Raw genomic sequence first — 17,232 nt, 5'->3', positions numbered from 1 at the left:
TGCTTGCTGTCCGTCTGATGCCGAGCTTGCAAACGCAAACCATATTGCAATCAGATTACTAACGCTGTCGGGCCTCGTATTCCTCGTATCTTCGAATTCCTCAAATTTTACATTAGCCCGGCTAAGGAAAATCCAGGCTCCCGGGAGGCTCGGAAAAACTCGCTGTGTACTCTGCGGGATCCCGCTTAATTAGTGCGTTTTAGGAATGCCACGCGGGCGAGTGACATCATTTTGTTGTGTAAATGGTTGCAATCCCGCGGGCTGTTCTCCTCCAATCTCGACTGTATATAAATATTCCTGTGAAATCCAAACTTATAGAATAGTAAAAGAAAAAGGAAAAGAGTAAAAAAAAATGTCCACCAAGCACTTTGTTACAGACATTGACAAGCTCGTTGTTGACGCTCTCGAATCGCTTGCACTCACTAATCCCGATCTCGCCTTCTACAAGGCTGACAAGAGTATGTTTGAACGAATTCAATTCAATTCAATTCAATTTTTTTATATCTTTTGTTTTAACATATGGACAGTTATCACAAACAAAAATCACGATGGATCAAAGAATGTGGCTGTGATTTCCGGAGGCGGCGCCGGCCATGAACCTGCGCACGCCGCGTTCGTCGGTAACGGCTTGCTGACCGCAGCCGCGTCAGGCTGGATTTTTGCCTCGCCATCCGTGGCACAGATTGGTCGCACGATTGATCTTGTATCTGGGTCCAAGGGTGTGCTTCTTATTATTAAGAACTACACCGGTGACGTGTTTCATTTTAGGTTGGCAGCTGAGAAGGCCAAGTCGAAGGGCACGAATGTTGAAGTCGTCGTAGTTGGGGACGATGTCGCTGTCGGCCGTACAAAATCCGGCAAGGTTGGCCGTCGGGGATTGGCCGGTACGGTGCTAGTGCACAAGGTGGCTGGTGCTGCTGCGTCAGACGGAAAGTTGTCATTGCACGAGGTCGCCGCCCTGGCTCAAGAAGTGGCCAACAACTTGGTCACGGTCGGCGTGTCTCTGAACCACGTACACATTCCGGGTCGCAAGGTTGAGGAAGAAAACTTGATTGCCGAAGATGAAGCCGAGCTGGGCTTGGGCATCCATAATGAAAAAGGTGCCATTAGGTTAAAACCCATCCCTGCAATCAAGGACCTGATCAATACGATCTTGGACCAATTGCTCGATCAAAACGACAAGGAGCGCGCCTACGTCGACTTTAAAGATGCCGAAAACGTGGTACTATTGGTTAACAATCTCGGCGGTCTCTCACCGGTTGAACTAGGCGCAATCACGACTGAAGTCTTTTACCAACTGGCCGCTCGAGGCATTCGACCGGTACGATTACTGTCTGGTACGTACATGACTTCTCTTGACGGTCCAGGCTTTAGCGTCACGCTTCTCAAGGCCAAATCTCACATCTTGCCTCTTTTGGATTTGCCAACCAAAACCACCGGATTTGCTCCGGTGTCGGTTGTCTCTGACGACCTGAGCTCGAGAATCAATGACGATCCGACTCCTGTAATTAACCATTCAGAAAATGAGGATAAGCCCAAACCTGAAATCCGTAAGTATTCAGTTTTTTATTCAAATCGTGAATCAATTCGCGTAGCTCTAGTACTGACATTAATATTAGTTGATACGTCATTATTTATTTTTGCAGTCACAGAGGCAGCAAAAAGAGTGATTGCATCCGAACCAGAATTGACAAAGTACGATACAGTTGTTGGTGATGGTGACTGCGGCTTCACGTTTAAGCGAGCTGCCGAGGCAGCTGCTGAATTTGTTAAAACGAGCAAGATCACTCCCAACGTGTACGCCTTGTCCGAACTGGCCAAAATTGTTGAGAACAACATGGACGGTACGTCCGGTGCCATCTTTTCCATCTTTTTACATGCTCTAGCCACTGCAGTGTCTGATGTTTCCAATAAGCTTGACGCTGCAGGCTGGGCCAAGGCGGCAAAGAACGCGTTGGACACGTTGTACAAAGCCACACCAGCCAGGCCTGGCGATCGCACACTGGTTGACGCACTCGACCCATTCATTAGCACGTTGCTTTCTACTTCAGATGTCAGGGCCGCCGCATCTGCAGCTCGGAAAGGTGCTCTGAATACTAAAGGATTGGCTGCCGGTTTGGGACGTGCCGTCTACGTTGATAACTCCGTGTATGATCGTGTTCCTGACCCGGGTGCGGTTGGCATTGCTGAACTGGTTGAAGGTCTGGCGGCCGGTCTCGATAAATAAATAAATAAATAAATAAATAATCAAAAGGAATAATTATGGTTTCAAGATTTGACATAATTTCCAATGTAATGGTTTTGTACTTAATACTAATTATATTGAAACTAATTTGATCATATTTTCGGTTTTTTTGTGTACAACGTGCTCTTCAACTTTCCACAAAATAAAAATCAAAACAAAATATAGTTATGCATAATAACAAATCCTGTCTTTCAGGTCCGGGTACGCTTTTCCTTAATTGCTGCTGGTTTAAAATTTTTATCTGGATTGTACTTAGAATGTTTTTCAAATCCACCTATTAGAGCTGGCCATAACCATGAAGAAAATAATTTATTAATGAAAAACATTTTTTTTTGCTATTTTATCTGAGCAAATATAGATTTCGTATTAAACTCAAAGTATTATATTATTATTGATTAATTTAGATATTACTTGGAAAACCGGTTGAACCATTGAACTGCCTGATAAAACGCAGCCTCCTGTGACCAGATGGATAACTCATCCTTAAGTTCACCACGACTGGCAAATCCATGAGCCACACCAGAATAAAGTGTGATGACATACTGGGCCTTGAGTTCCTTCAAAATCTCTTCCGACTTCTTGCGAAGTTCGACAGTAAAAATGGCGTCAGTCTCTAAAATAATGAAGAAAAAAAAAATTATAAATTAGTAAAATAAATCTATTTCATGTAATATATCAATATATTACTTACCAGCGGCAGCAATGGAAATGGGAGCCTTGATGTTGCGCAATTCGTCCTCGGTCACGAATGACGGGTGAGCCAAATAACCAGCATTGAGCTTTCCCTCGCCTAACAACTTAACCACATATTTGGCACCAAAGCAATACCCAACAGAGAAAAACTTGTCAACATTAGAGAATTGGTTTTGAACGTATTCGTAAGCGGCTTGCACGATCGGTTGCACGATCTCAACCGTGTGCCTGGCCCGCCAGGCACCGAAATCGAAATCGGTCGGCCTGGGGAACGGGATCGGGTCGTTGGCAAACAAGTTTGGAATCACGGCTAAAAATCCTTGTCGGGCAAAATTATCGGCAATTAACTGATGATTGACCAATCTCAATCCGAAAATATCGGTCAGGTATATGATGACCTTGTTTGAATCGACCGCCGGCTTGGCAATGTAATACTCAATGCCGCTGTCGGCATCTTGTACGATCGAACCTGTCGGCGTGCCATTATGGACGAAGCCTTCAAGGCAGCAAGTTCCTGGAGGTAATGAGGCCATCGTGATACAATTTCTCTTTTTCTATGCTTGGCTCAATCGAATTTGAAAGCTGTTCTGTCCTTGTCGTCCTCGACATTGTTGTTGGGGGTGTGTCAGCGAATCATTTAAAATTGCGTAATTTTTAAACTGGCTTACAGCATCAAGATTTACTATTACAAATTTTGGATGTTGCAAATATAAACGAGACACATTTGAGACATTTGCTTGCAATCCGTATAATAAAAAAAGCTGTTAACTTTGGTGACTGAATATTGATGGAGGACAAATGGCTAAGAGAATTAAAGCATTACTTGCACTCTGAATTATTTCGTGTACTGGGTCACAAACAGCTTCAAAGTTTTTGCAGCGAATACCACAGGCAGACAATTGGTTAGCGTCATTAGCTCATTCCGGTTGGCTTACGAGAAAGATCATATAACGTCTATGTGCTGGTGTGGGGAGGGATAAATTTTCCTTCTATACTACATAATCTGTAAACCTATCCGGTGAATGTTGTGAATATAATCTTGAATAAAAACCATTTTTCAAGTGAACGTTTAAACTAGCAGAGCAGGTCTCAAAATCCGGAATGCATTTCCAGCCTCACCCGAAAAAAAAAATATCGTTAGTTTGCGTGCTGGTTGGGCCGTCACTTGTTTGGGCTTCTTCAGGTTTGATAATAAAAATGCTTCATCGTGTGACATTTCTCTCCATAAGCTCTTTTGTGCTGCAACCCGATGCGATGAAACACATAACGCATGCACAAGCAAAAACTATTTATAAATATTATTTTTGACATGGCGTCCCTACACAGGGCATTCTACTTGTTTGCACCTGTATCCGGTATACCCGAATAAAATGTCATGTTAGAAACAATATATTCTTTAACAAGTGAGGAAATTAAGAACATGAAAGCCAAAATCCTTGGAAGAGCAGTCTAAGTAGAGAAATATCTTTGATTAGACCAAGATTACTGCTGTATTTATACTGTTCAGTCAGCACATGTATAAGCCGGAAATGGACTAAAAGAAAGGGCAAAGTAACTATGCAGGTGGCTAAGGGAATGACAAAGTGATGGTTGACTCGTTAAGATTTACGTAGGCGCATATATGCTACAACGACGTTGTTAACTTCGTACCTTCTATCGTTAATGTTTCTCTCAATTTTTTTTTGTTGCTTTTGGTAATTAATGGTACGAAGATTTCTAACCATCAAAGAACGGAAATGCGGATATATAGGCCTGTTTTGGCTGGGTATATGAAAAAAATAGAAAAAAACGACGTGAGCCACATATCACATATCACATTTTGAACTTTATATATTTGTGAGTCGCCTTTCGGCGATAACAAACTGTATAACATACTGAGCTGCAGCAGGACGACGCCATTAAAAAAAAAAAATATAAAACATAAACGATAAACGATCAAAAAAACACAGCAAGTGTATACGTCAGCTCGTAGAAATTTTCAACTTTCGATTAACGACAACTTGTGTGCAGCATCAACATTTGCCAACAAAATTTTTTTTTTCGTACGAGGCAAAATTTTTGTACTTTCATATCTTTTTAAATAGAGATTTAATAATGAAATTATATTCATGCATTTCTATATTCTATGACTTTTTTGTAATTGTTCCAATAATGCAAAAATTTTGATTACATTTTTAATAAAACAAAAAATATCTTTAATCCAACTCCAGTAAAACGCCTATAACACACTCCAGTGCAAACCCAACCCTTCCAAAAGTCCCTTCCATATCCAATTGGAAGAACAAAAAATAAAAAAAGACGTAGCAAACCGCCTTTCATATGTACCACTGTTCTTCATGAGCAGACTCAATATCGATTTTTTCTAATATTTGTCGTGCCATTTCATCTGCTTGTTCCTGCTCGGGTTCGGTAGCATAACCATCAACGTAATTGACTGTTGATATCTCTTCAAAAAATGACAAATCTTGCGCTATCGCAGGAGTGGAAGGCATCGACACGGAAGCAGACATGTCCTGAGAAACTTGACGGTCGACGGCTGCGTAAGCGCCCGTACCGACACTGTTATTTGCAGTGTTGCTGCTATCGGACACTGATGTCGAAGACGAATTCATTGATTCATACGCCGACGCGTACGTGATATCCAACGAGGATCGACTTCGAGTGCTGTCATCACTAAACGAAACCGAATGATGTCTCGTGAATATCGGTGACACAGGTGATGTCGCTGCTGGCGAAATATCAAGCGAAGACTGGCCTGACCTAGGTAAAGTAAACCTCCGTTTTAATTTGCGTGTCAATGTGCGGGAAATCTGTGTAACTGACTCTGAACTTCGCATGGTGGCCAGGTATCGTTGAGAGGACGAGGGTAAAGAAGAAGTCGAGGCTGCCGCCTGGTTAAGATCTATTGAGTGGAACAATGTGGCCGTGTATTGTATTAACGAAAGTAGTTGAAGTGAATTGATATGAATATATGTTATGTTCAAGCAAAAGTGCAATAATTAATGGAGAAAAAAAGATAAATGGGCCGGGCCAGGTCTGGGTAGATATATATAAGAGAGCGGCTACTTGTGCGCATCCATCGATCGTATGTATAGGCAGGGAAAGACGACAAGGAAGAAGCTCAAAAAAGGAAAAGTATATATACAAGAGTACCCGCGCCGGGCACCAACAAATTTACTTTATACTTTCATTGACAGTTCAATCATATTGAACGACTTTTCCTTTTTTCGTCGAAGTCTGGCTCATCGGAAGTAAAAAAAACAAACCAAAGTAGGTCAAAAGAAGCTAGCTGGATGGAGAGCTTAGTGGGTACCTCAATTAAACATGTGGAACAGGTATATATTAATCGCTTCTGCACAAAGTTCACCACAGCCATGTGTCGCCATCATTGCAATTGTGCTAACCAGATCTAGCAAATATCAAGAAATCAAGGTTTTTGCAGTTTGTTGATTTAGGTTTGTCAGGTACCTGCTTCGGGGATAGCGCGTTACCCTGCCGTTCCACATTTTTGGACCGGCAGGTTTTGGTTTTTGCTCTACAAGTGTAATTCTTCTGTTCTACACCCTACTTCGGCGCTATTCTGATGCCAATTGGACATAAGCCATGTATAATGTTGCTTCCTGTACAATATTATACTAAGACGTGGTATAGATCTTGGTTTTGAATGTGCATAGGACAAGATGGTAATTACTCACTATCTATTGTTATTACCCACAACAGTTTAACGGTTGTAGACAAACTATATCGCATTCAGTTAGTGTTTACTTTTTTCTGCATCAAAATCATGTTGCATGTTCTTCTTTATTAAAGCAGTTGGCTGGTACTTGGCTCCACAATATTATATAGATATAGTAAGCCCATGGCGTTTTAAGTGCAGGGTATTATACAATATACAAGTGACACTCCTATATAATGAGCCGCGCGCTTTTGACGTTTGCGACTTCCCATCCAAGATAAACAGCAATCAGGTATTGGTTTACATCACAAGAAGTCGTATATGAAAAGTTGTCAATAACTAATAGTAATTTTTTTCACGTATTACGAATTATGAATTTTAAAAAAAAAAATTCGACATATCATTAAATTTAATTGAATGCATTCGGTCATGCACATGTATATGCACTCGAGATTTTCCTCGCTTATTTAAATATCTCAATTTACCACCGCTTATATAGATACTACATATATTATCTTTTTTTCTTGCTATATATCTGTTATATACAGGTACTCTGCGCACTTGTAAAAGTTCACGAATTGTGGAGCACGACCTTGGTTATTCTCAACCCTTCTGTTTGCCACTCATTTCATTCTTGTCAATAAAAACAAAATCACCAGCACTTTTGTTGGTGCAAACTTGTAGTCTGTATTAGGCATAACAGCAAATATTAGAAAAATTTCATAGTCACGTGAGGTTTATTGTCAGGTTATAGAGGCTTTATATGTTTTTTTGAACCCTTCATGGTGGTTTAATTTTATAATATGAAACTTATAATATCTGTAAGCATATACCATTAATATTTGATTATATGTATTATACGTATTTAATATTTTCAAATAAAACCATTTGTCGTTAAAATCGTACCTGGCGAGTGTTTAAATTTTAGGCTACTTTTGCCATAGATTGCGCACAACCAACTTCCTAACTAACATCTTACAAATAAAAATACACCTAGTATTGGCTTATCAATCTAATATAAGCTCGCATGGGTGCAACTTGTATATATATATTCTTCATAGATACCTCTTTTACGTTTTGTATAGTGCTCGTGAATTAGCTGAATTAAATCTCTCATTCATAACTAAAATAACTACAGCTTTTGCTATAACTATATAGTTGAGATTAAGCGAGAAAAAATATTAAAAAAATATATGGAGCTAAGGTAACTCTAACTAGCAAGCGCGACTATACCATTTTGGTCATAGTGAATTCAGTGTAACACATATAACTGACAAACCGAACTTTCTTTACAAGTTTCCTATTTAGTTTTAGACGTTTTTTTTGCGTTTGAAAATGCGGTAAACTCTGGGTGCCAGTCCAGAGCTATTACTATATGCATGCCGGTATACACATATATGTTGATTGATGGTAAAGCGCTGCTGCTTATAACTAGACCTTATATACATAAACTAATACGTATATAATAGCTCAAAAAAAGATGTAATAAACTGATTAACTTGAATATTTATTACTATTGCATGTTGTTGTTTTTTTTTTTTTTCAATTATTTACTCATCTGAAGTATCCAGTTGAATAGACTACAAAATATTCACTCAGAGCTATTCCCAAAAAGTACTGTAAACTAAAACAAGGTTTATAAAAGTGCTTACAACTTTAACTTTAATAGTTCTCGTGATGCTATCATAAGTTGATCTGTCATCAGATTCCACTGTAAAGAGCCGGCCTCGTGGTTGTTGAGTGACAGCCTCTAGAAATTACTTTCGGCAGTACCATACAAGTTCTTTCTACACTCTTAGAAACCGGTATACTTGTATATAAAATAAGTATGCATTAGTAGATTAAAAACTGAAGTTCTGGGGTTATCTTATATATGCATACAATTCACGGATTTGGTAAATGTACTGATGCATATATACTATGTATTATACAAACGTAACCAATTTTTTCGGAACTGCCGCATTAGAAAACCTTTTTTTTGTCTTTTTTCATACTGGGTAGCATTAATGAACTTTCATATAACTAACTATATTGAGATGTAGTTATAAGCTTAAAAGTACCAACTAACTATATTGAGATGTACTGAGTGTCGTTCGGTTCCGACAATCGTCACTGTAGTAGTACCATAGCTAGTATATATCGAGCAAATAAAATTGGTAAGCTGGATTTGATCTGTACGTTAGATTATATTATAATAAGTGGCCAATACAACATTGGTAGACTTTTATTAAGCTTATCCGCTTAACTATACATATTACTGGCTGGTATAGTACTATACGTTTCCCCCTTATAAATGAAACAGGTTGATCAACATACGATAAATCCCTTGCCAGCAAAAAAAAGCATGCTTTACTAAAAATCAAGTCATGTATGTCGACTAATTTGTATTCACGATTCCAAACGAAAGCCAGAGCGATTGAATAATACATTGCTCTGTTATCAGCTTTAAATACAATTTGCATTTTTGTCCAAATGTAATAAAGCCGTAATACGAATAAAAAATACGAATTTGGGGGAGTAGATAGATCAAAGGATAATTGGTTCTAATTTTTATTTACAATGTTGAATATAGCTTATCCAGCTAATCCCAGCAAGCCGCATGAAGGGTTGTTATCAGCGGCATATTGCATGATTCAAATTCTTACCTTCCCCCTCGTTTTAATTTTTACAGAAATAAAAAAAAATGTCATCCAATTCATCAGATTTTAGTGCAAATGAGAGCACATTGTTGGACCGTGCAAATGCGGTTTGTGAATATATTCGAAGCAAACTGCCAGACGACCTTGCGCGCACAAGGGTCGCAGTTATTTGCGGGTCCGGCTTGAATGGATTGGCTGATGCGCTCAATGGCAACGTTCGATTCGAGTTTAAATTTTCAGAGTTGCCGTATTTCCCAGTACCGACCGGTATGGTGTTTTTTTTTTTTTTTTTTTTTTTTTTTGCTTGCTTGCTTGTTTGTTTGTTTGTTTGTCGCATGTGGATTTCATAATGTTGACATCAAAAAAAATTTAGTCGATGGTCATGTTGGCAAATTGGTGTTTGGATATTTCGGCAAGGTGCCAGCGGTTGCCATGGTAGGCAGAGTTCAGTAAGTAATATTTTGTATCAATTAAATCATGAGAAATTTATGTGAGCACCATTATTAACGTCATTAGCTTTTATGAAGGAAATCCGATCGACACTACTGCATTCCCTGTTCGAGTGTTCAGCGTGTTCGGAATTAAGACACTAATTGGTAAATCAATCATTGATTTGGATGATTTTGCGTGCTTGCTAACGGGAATGCCAAAACTTTTACAGTCACGAATGCTGCCGGAGGGTTAAACTCGAATTACAAGGCCGGAGATCTCGTTGTCATTAATGATGTATGTGAAAGGTCATGTTTGAATTTGTTTTGCTATACCAGGCCCTAATCAGAGCGACAGCACATCAACTTCCCTGGCCTGGCAGGATGGCACCCACTCAGGGGAGCCAACGACCCTTATTTCGGTCCTAGATTTTTAGCCCTCAGTGACGCTTACGATTTAGACCTGCGGCAACGATTTTTCGCCGCCGTGGCTGCCGCAAATGCAAAGCATAAGCTCAACCGAACCGTGCACGAAGGCGTGTACGCTTTCGTGGCCGGCCCCACGTACGAAACCAGGGCCGAATCCCGCATGCTCAAGGTTTTGGGTGCCGACGCGGTCGGCATGAGCACGGTGCCGGAAATCATTGTCGCTCGGCACTCGGGCATTCGCATCTTGGCTATTAGCTTGATTACAAACGAGGTCGTAGCCGAACCCACGCCATCAGTAGCAGCCGTAGCAGCGGGAGATGGCAACCATGAGGATATTAGTGCTGGCAAGGCAACGCATGAGGAAGTCATTGAAGCCGCGCACCTTGCCAGTGAGGATTTGCGTTCTTTAGTGTATCAAACAATTTCGGGCTTAGAATAGAATTTTTTTTTTTTTTTGTACTAGACGAGATCTATACGAATTTTGGCCATCAGGCATAAGTGATCAGATGGGTACTGGCCCTCTCTAGGTTGCCCACTTGGTTCTTGTCCCATTTCGTGCGGTTCTGGCAATCTAAGCAATTCCAAAACTTGCACGTTTGGCACGATTTCGGAATCCGTAGTTGCATGACCGGAATGAAAATCAGCCACGAAGATGTAATCCAGCAAGCCACGCCATGCATGTGCCCAGTTCGAAAACGCTGGCTCATAATTTCTGTCGGCGGTTGCATTTTCCGGATGCACGTACCGGTAAAATTCGCCATATAAACTTTTAAGCCTTGCTGAGTTGTTGTCATGTAATCTTAATACTTCTTGAGGTGTTGACTTTATGGCCATCCCCGATATTGATGATGATGACGACTTTGCCCGTGGCAATGGTATTGTTGATGTTTTAGCAGTCACCGCATTGTTCAGAATGGCCTCTTCATTTTCGCCGTCCTCGTCTTCTTCGTCGTCACCTTCTTCTTCTTCTTCTTCTTCTTCGATGTCTTTCTTTTTATATTCATGCTCGTAACTCTCGTGAAGAATTTGCAACGCCTCATTTGTATCCCGCTCCGGTCCGGCAGGCCGAGTAAGTCCCAAATAAGGCGAATCAATCGGCATGCTATTAAAATCACCAGCCAAAAATAATGGCCATTGACCAAGGTCATGTTGTGATTGAAAGTTTATGGCCCTGCGAAGCAAGATTGCACATTGCCTGGTACGTTCCAACGTGCCGAACGGATGCCAAAATAAGTGAGTCGTGCCAATGATCAGTCCCTTGCCCGGAGTGGAGACAAATTCAAGCGAGGCAAGCAAGCCCACGTTTCGAGTGTTCATTTGAGGTTTCGTGCTTGGTCGTTTGTTCGCAGAGTTGTTATTATCATGATCATTTTCATTGCCAGCGTTGTCATGATCATAGCCAGTGTCGGTATCGTACGCTATTGGCAAAGAATCAACTAATCTGATCAACCCTCGCTTCCATGCAATCAAGAGACCATGATTCTTGCGATCTCCACGATGATAAAGTACATCGTACCCTAACTTCTTAAGTTCTGGAATGTAAAATGTTGACAAATGGGCAAGGTCGACCTCTTGTAGGCACATAATATCTGGATTATAAAACTTGAACTCCCCAAGTAATACTTTTGATCTCCATCGCCATTTTAGTGCATTGCCTTTCAAAAAACCGCCGAAAATTTTAAAAAATTAGCAACCTAATCAAACTTTTTTGAAGAAGACGAAAATTGTATATCTTATTGTTACCATTTGTGGGGAAGAGTTTTCTTCTAATTAATGCTTGTCCAAGTACCTATGTTTTGTCAATAAATCATTCCAATGGCACGTGTAGATCGATTGAAACAAAAACAAAAGCCAGCAAATACATTGTATGTCATAATTTTTAAATCGACTTGATCTCCGTCTGCCTCTCTCACTGGCTTGCTGATTCGTAGTACCGGTCGCTCTATGAAACTAGTGTTGAATCCGACCTGATCAGCTGGCACGACGCCTAATTCGGCATTCAACCTTGCCTTTTCAGCTTTTGCTTGCTCACGTTTAAGCCGTTGAGCAGCAATGTATTCCGGGGTTACAAAATCAGGCCTGCTCTTGCCACCACTACCCGTGGCCTTGGTCGATTTATCCTTTGATTTGACTTTGGCCATTTGAACTATTGGAATTGTAGGCGTCTACAAGATTGCGTATTAATGTAGCAATGCAATTGATTTTAATTTCCAGTTAGTCTTATCCTGATATTCGTTTTCAAAAAAAAAAAAAAAAAATGAAGTTTACAGTTCGGATTAATTTTATTGTGCCTTGCCAAAAGCTGCGCTGAACTTTATAAAATATCATCAATTTAACGATTTTAGAGCACCAAATAATAAATAATTATATATCGTACATAACAACTCGTATTACGAGTCTTTAATCAAACAAACAACTAATACTTGTCAAACTATGCCAGTAGCATCTGAATACTTACCACTGGCGGCACCAAACCGACCGACAATTGCGATCGGTCTCGAAGGTTCAGCCAACAAGCTCGGCGTGGGAATCATCAAGCATTTCCCGTTCGACCCGTCCAAGCGGCGACGGCCAGCTGCCGAAGTGCTGTCCAACATCAGACATACATATATCACGCCACCAGGCGAAGGGTTTTTGCCACGGGATACTGCCAAGCATCATCGGCAGTTTGTGGTTAACTTGGTCAAGCAGGCCTTGAAAGAATCCGGCCTGCGAAGTGCGGATATTGATTGCGTGTGCTTCACACAGGGTCCAGGCATGGGTGCACCGTTGCAAAGCGTGGCTGTTGCTGCGAGAACTGCGAGTTTGATGTGGGGCAAGCCTTTGGTTGGAGTAAACCATTGCGTTGGACGTACGTACATGCCTGTGTGGGTTCGAGGTAAGGAAGCTGACAAGAATAGATATCGAGATGGGCAGAGAGATCACGGGAGCTACCAATCCAGTCGTGTTGTACGTATCAGGTGGAAATACTCAAGTAATTGCATATTCACACCAGAGGTAAAGAATTTCGCATACGCTGATATGCTAGTGCATCCATGGTGCTGACGACAGGGTTTCAATAAGGTACCGAATTTTTGGCGAGACGTTAGACATTGCGGTCGGAAATTGCTTGGATCGGTTCGCACGAACACTATTGATCCCTAACGATCCAAGTCCCGGATACAATATCGAACAAATGGCCAAAAAGTGAGTTTTAATTTTAAACGGTCATAAGTGCCTGTCTAGCCTCGAGCGGCATTCAATTTTTATTTTTTTTTTGATTGCTAATCTTTATTGTGTCGCGCCACGTCTGAAAAAAAAGAGGGAAAAACTACGTTGAACTACCATACACGGTCAAAGGAATGGACCTGTCAATGTCTGGAATATTGGCTTATATTGACGGGCTTGCTAATGAAATATTTTCCGGCAAGCCCAAGTACGTTTCAGACGACAGCCAAGAGGAAATTACAAAGGAAGACCTGTGCTTTTCGTTACAGGAGACAATTTATGCCATGTTGGTGGAAATCACGGAGCGCGCAATGGCTCATGTTGGATCACAGCAGGTCTTGATTGTCGGCGGCGTCGGCAGTAACGAACGACTGCAAGAAATGATGGGCGTCATGGCCAGAGCCCGAGGCGGCGAAGTATTCGCAACCGACGAACGGTTCTGTATTGATAACGGCATCATGATTGCGCATGCCGGATTACTAGCATTCGAGACTGGCTACCGTACAAGGTTGAAAGATTCCGCATGCACGCAACGATTCAGGTGAGTTTCTGTTTTTTTTTAATGTTCCCGGTGAGTATCATTCATAACGTTTTTTTTTTTTGTAGAACCGATGAAGTTTTCTTAGCATGGAGAGATGATTAAATCATGTACGAAGCAAATTAAAATATTGAGTAGTAAAATTTGGATTACCTTGCAATTATTATTTTGTTAAAATTTAAAAAAAAAACATGTTAAACTTGGAAACGGCATGTATCGTACCGTGGGTTCGTTGGCCTGAGAACAAATTAGCTCTCAGCGGGTTAGGGCTTTATCGGGAAAGAAAACTCCCAGCGAAACATTTTCACGATTGACAAATTCAGCTACTGAACAAATTCTATTCAATTCAAGCAGGAAAGAAAATTAAAACTTTTTTCTTTTTTTTTTTACTTTTGAAAATCTTCTTTTTTTGCTCAATAAGATAAATAGAATAAATGGCATATCGACGAAGCAAAAATAAATTACCCCGGCGTCAAAAGCCTATGGTCAAGGCCGGTCCGGAGTCGAACCCATTGGCTGCCAACGCGTTGTCATCGCATATCAAGACGTTGTCCAAGTTAGAACGACCAAGCAAGACGAGGCGGACGACTAGCCGGACGCATGACCGGTTAGGTAACGAGAAGGTGATCAAACGCAAGTCGACCACAAAAGCAGCCAAAAAGCAACCCGTGATTGATCCCAGTCAACTAAACACGTCATTGAAGCCAGCTGGCGTTGTGCATCGACGAGGCAAAAAGGGAAAGATTTTTGCTGATGATAGGGAATCGATGGCAAAAGTACTGAGCGTGGTAAATGCCCGAATGGACCAGGTGCATGCTACCAAGATTGAAAGGGCCAAGCAATTGGAAGAAGTACGTGAGGCCAAACGGAAAGAGATTGAACTCCGGGAACAGGCCAAGGCTGACCGGATCGATCAAAAGAAGCGGGATATTAAGAAGAAACGGAGGGGCAAGAATAATGATTTTGCCGCAGATGAGGGTAAAAGTCAACGGAAAGGGAAAGTAAGTTTTGCAGTTTAATATAAAAGGGTCAAAAATAACAACAACAAAAAAAAATCAGTGGAATAGATTTGGTAACAAGTAAATAAAACAAATATAATAAAATTTGTCCATACAAAAAATTACAAAAAATTTCAATTTTTTCTTCGTTTTATAACTTGGCAGTGACTTCGAGCTCAGTGGAGAGGACGTCGGCGAGATCGTTGGCGGCTTCATTCAGGTAAAAGGCTAGTTGGTCGGTTCCAAGCTTTTTGGACACGACATTAAAGTTAAGAGAATTATTGTTGACCATGTATGCAATGCCAAACCCATCGTCAATGACTTGTGACCAGCCATATCCGTTAAAGTACTCGCTGCTTAATTGAGACGTTGACAGATACCAGGAGGACGAATACGCAAAAGTTGGATCTTTAAAAAGTTCAGGTATTGGTTGGCCTGGTTCAACCAAATTCTTGAGTCCAAAGAAATGGCGGTCAACACCATGACCGGCACTGGCTTCGGAAATGTACTTCACATGGGCATCGATTGCACGTCTAAACGTAGCAATCTTAGTCTTGTTATCGACGGTAGGATCAGTGAATGCCTTTACGAACGCGACAGATTCGTCTGATACTGTCCGGCATGTCTCTGTCCGGCCATTCTGAAATTGCCTGGTTGCGGCAGACTCGTATGTCGGCCTAGACACGCCAAACCGCTTGAAATAACCGAGCTGGATAACCATCTGCGCAAACGCGTCTGGTGAGGTCTTGAATTTTTTGATCAAGTTCTTTCCGAATCGTTGGTAGTTAACCACCGACAGTTCGTGAAGACCAATCTCGTGGGCAAAATCACTGCGCGCGACAGCAACGTCACGCTTGACCTGGTCCGAAATCACAAACTTGAGTTCTTCAGGAGCCGGCAGGTCGCTGCGCACAGACGGCGACCCGTGGTTGACCTTGTTGGTGAAAATGACGTGATTGACATAGTCGTTGAGCCGGCAAGTAGGCGTGCCATCCATCATAGAGTGCTCGCCCATAAAACCGGAAACGCCGTTCTGGCAGACTATGAATTGCACGGGCTTGTCGTAAAACCGGTTAGCTCCATCACCATGCCACATGTTGCGGGCACGCTCAACAAGCGTAACCGGAGTTGAATCATCAAGCGCGACCACGAATGAAGCAGCCTGAATGCGTTCAAGCAGCTCGGAGTTGACAGGATCGGCAGCGACAAGATGGTTTCGGAACTCGACCCACTTGTCTCTGTTTTCCGAAGTCAAAGCACCAATGGCAGGGGCCTCACCTAGAGCATCAGCTTCATTAATAATTCTTTGAAATTGAGCCTCAAGCTCAACCGTAGATAACTGAATGCCGTTAATATCATGCAGGAGAATGTAAAACCGGTTCTTGCGAATAACGAGAATGGTTTTGTTTTTTGGGTCCTTAAAATCGTACTTGACGGGGTAGTCGGCTCCAGGAGCTGGAACTCGACTGGCGTTAAACATCCATTTGTAAGAATTCATGCATAGCGGTGATTTCCGCAGGTATTCCGGCTCAAGCGTGTTGGAATCGACCTCGGTTTTAAACTGAAGCGTGGCAGTTGCCAGAGCAGCGGCTCTGGCTGCCTGACCACGGCGACTAGGGTCATCCTTGTGAGCATAAAAGTATGACACATAAGGCACGACAGGATCGCGGTATGCCAGATAAGCGGAGTAATTCCACCATTCGTACAGCCAGTTCTTGACAGCAGGATCGGCAGCTTTGGCAAGCAGCTTGCGTTGCAGGCGGGGTCCGTCACCATCGGTAGAGATAAACTGGCGGACCAGGCGCTCAGACGCAGTCAGTTGTTCGGAAGACACAATAGGATGAATTGACTTGAGATAACGCTCGGCTGTTTCTTCGAGCGCGGGAACGGGCAAGCGAGGCAGTGAATCCTGAAACCGCAGCATGGCACCAGGCGTGCTATTACTGCTAGTACTGCTGGTACTGGCAGCAAACACGGCCACGGAGTTATTGCGCGCCCTTGTCATGGGCGACAGTATAGACGTATGCAAGGTCTAAAAGTTCAGACAACGGGTTTGGTTAGTCAGATAAACAAAAAGATTGCATGTGCCGAGGATGAACGGACAAGATATTCATTCCTTGACCGGCCCGAAAGCAATGCGGGGGAGATGGATGATTCAGGGGGCCCGGGTTACCCTGCGGGTCACCTACCTTTGATCTGATAAGACGGCGGGACAGAAGAATCATTGAGTCAAGGCTTGAGAGCGTGTATGAGATGGGCAATCAGGGCATCGTCAAGAGAGGCGGGGCAAGCAGAGGCTTTTATATCTCGGTCGGCAGGGCCAAAGGGAACCCATCATCCTGTCTGCCCAAGCGCGGGGCGAAGGGAACCAATTCGTTC

General features: G+C 42.1%; 7 protein-coding genes across 7 annotated transcripts; 4 read left to right on the top strand and 3 right to left on the bottom strand.

Moving 5' to 3' along the window:
* Positions 1–283: 283 nt before the first annotated feature.
* On the top strand, positions 284–2,546 carry V1514DRAFT_351986 (Dak1 domain-containing protein). Its single transcript, XM_066929473.1, has 3 exons — positions 284–458; positions 528–1,550; positions 1,620–2,546. Exons 1-3 carry the CDS (start codon positions 353–355, stop codon positions 2,225–2,227), a joined length of 1,737 nt encoding a protein of 578 aa, XP_066783783.1. The 5' UTR covers positions 284–352; the 3' UTR covers positions 2,228–2,546.
* On the bottom strand, positions 2,440–3,795 carry V1514DRAFT_48845 (dienelactone hydrolase). The gene is made up of 3 exons (XM_066930034.1): positions 3,607–3,795; positions 2,937–3,525; positions 2,440–2,858 (listed from the first exon to the last, which is right to left on the bottom strand). Exons 2-3 carry the CDS (start codon positions 3,469–3,471, stop codon positions 2,653–2,655), a joined length of 741 nt encoding a protein of 246 aa, XP_066783782.1. The 5' UTR covers positions 3,472–3,525; positions 3,607–3,795; the 3' UTR covers positions 2,440–2,652.
* A 5,502-nt stretch (positions 3,796–9,297) lies between these two features.
* Positions 9,298–10,549, top strand: V1514DRAFT_319710 (nucleoside phosphorylase domain-containing protein; the record flags this gene model as incomplete). The annotated part of the gene is made up of 5 exons (XM_066925959.1): positions 9,298–9,520; positions 9,627–9,702; positions 9,770–9,849; positions 9,915–9,979; positions 10,040–10,549. The coding sequence occupies 5 exons, from the start codon at positions 9,298–9,300 to the stop codon at positions 10,547–10,549; spliced, it is 954 nt and encodes a 317-aa protein (XP_066783781.1).
* A 10-nt stretch (positions 10,550–10,559) lies between these two features.
* V1514DRAFT_48678 (Endonuclease/exonuclease/phosphatase) lies at positions 10,560–12,369 on the bottom strand. Its single transcript, XM_066930033.1, has 3 exons — positions 11,973–12,369; positions 11,854–11,899; positions 10,560–11,765 (listed from the first exon to the last, which is right to left on the bottom strand). The coding sequence occupies exons 1-3, from the start codon at positions 12,249–12,251 to the stop codon at positions 10,570–10,572; spliced, it is 1,521 nt and encodes a 506-aa protein (XP_066783780.1). The 5' UTR covers positions 12,252–12,369; the 3' UTR covers positions 10,560–10,569.
* A 79-nt stretch (positions 12,370–12,448) lies between these two features.
* V1514DRAFT_362951 (glycoprotease family-domain-containing protein) lies at positions 12,449–14,022 on the top strand. Its single transcript, XM_066929756.1, has 5 exons — positions 12,449–12,961; positions 13,011–13,107; positions 13,174–13,296; positions 13,412–13,858; positions 13,924–14,022. The coding sequence occupies exons 1-5, from the start codon at positions 12,544–12,546 to the stop codon at positions 13,958–13,960; spliced, it is 1,122 nt and encodes a 373-aa protein (XP_066783779.1). The 5' UTR covers positions 12,449–12,543; the 3' UTR covers positions 13,961–14,022.
* Positions 14,023–14,985, top strand: V1514DRAFT_330068 (uncharacterized protein). Its single transcript, XM_066927440.1, has one exon. The coding sequence runs from the start codon at positions 14,290–14,292 to the stop codon at positions 14,872–14,874; it is 585 nt and encodes a 194-aa protein (XP_066783778.1). The 5' UTR covers positions 14,023–14,289; the 3' UTR covers positions 14,875–14,985.
* V1514DRAFT_330067 (acyltransferase ChoActase/COT/CPT) lies at positions 14,828–17,189 on the bottom strand. Its single transcript, XM_066927439.1, has 2 exons — positions 17,043–17,189; positions 14,828–16,885 (listed from the first exon to the last, which is right to left on the bottom strand). Exons 1-2 carry the CDS (start codon positions 17,076–17,078, stop codon positions 15,005–15,007), a joined length of 1,917 nt encoding a protein of 638 aa, XP_066783777.1. The 5' UTR covers positions 17,079–17,189; the 3' UTR covers positions 14,828–15,004.
* Positions 17,190–17,232: the final 43 nt, after the last annotated feature.

Source organism: Lipomyces japonicus (assembly GCF_038497905.1).
Source record: "Lipomyces japonicus strain CBS 7319 unplaced genomic scaffold V1514scaffold_16, whole genome shotgun sequence".
Taxonomy (NCBI): domain Eukaryota; kingdom Fungi; phylum Ascomycota; class Lipomycetes; order Lipomycetales; family Lipomycetaceae; genus Lipomyces; species Lipomyces japonicus.
This window is presented reverse-complemented; position numbering and strand designations above follow the sequence as displayed.

Coding starts and splice junctions, on each gene's coding strand:
- V1514DRAFT_351986 (XM_066929473.1), top strand. CDS start 353: ATGTCCACCAAGCACTTTGTTACAGACATTGACAAGCTCGTTGTTGAC. Junction 459..527: donor CTTCTACAAGGCTGACAAGA/GTATGTTTGAAC, acceptor ACATATGGACAG/TTATCACAAACAAAAATCAC. Junction 1,551..1,619: donor TAAGCCCAAACCTGAAATCC/GTAAGTATTCAG, acceptor CATTAATATTAG/TTGATACGTCATTATTTATT.
- V1514DRAFT_48845 (XM_066930034.1), bottom strand. CDS start 3,471: ATGGCCTCATTACCTCCAGGAACTTGCTGCCTTGAAGGCTTCGTCCAT. Junction 2,859..2,936: donor CATTTCCATTGCTGCCGCTG/GTAAGTAATATA, acceptor TCATTATTTTAG/AGACTGACGCCATTTTTACT.
- V1514DRAFT_362951 (XM_066929756.1), top strand. CDS start 12,544: ATGCCAGTAGCATCTGAATACTTACCACTGGCGGCACCAAACCGACCG. Junction 12,962..13,010: donor AGTAAACCATTGCGTTGGAC/GTACGTACATGC, acceptor TGACAAGAATAG/ATATCGAGATGGGCAGAGAG. Junction 13,108..13,173: donor ATTGCATATTCACACCAGAG/GTAAAGAATTTC, acceptor GGTTTCAATAAG/GTACCGAATTTTTGGCGAGA.
- V1514DRAFT_330068 (XM_066927440.1), top strand. CDS start 14,290: ATGGCATATCGACGAAGCAAAAATAAATTACCCCGGCGTCAAAAGCCT.
- V1514DRAFT_330067 (XM_066927439.1), bottom strand. CDS start 17,078: ATGATTCTTCTGTCCCGCCGTCTTATCAGATCAAAG. Junction 16,886..17,042: donor GCCGTCTTATCAGATCAAAG/GTAGGTGACCCG, acceptor CTGAACTTTTAG/ACCTTGCATACGTCTATACT.
- V1514DRAFT_48678 (XM_066930033.1), bottom strand. CDS start 12,251: ATGGCCAAAGTCAAATCAAAGGATAAATCGACCAAGGCCACGGGTAGT. Junction 11,900..11,972: donor TAAAAATTATGACATACAAT/GTATTTGCTGGC, acceptor GACAAAACATAG/GTACTTGGACAAGCATTAAT. Junction 11,766..11,853: donor AAAACTCTTCCCCACAAATG/GTAACAATAAGA, acceptor GTTTTTTGAAAG/GCAATGCACTAAAATGGCGA.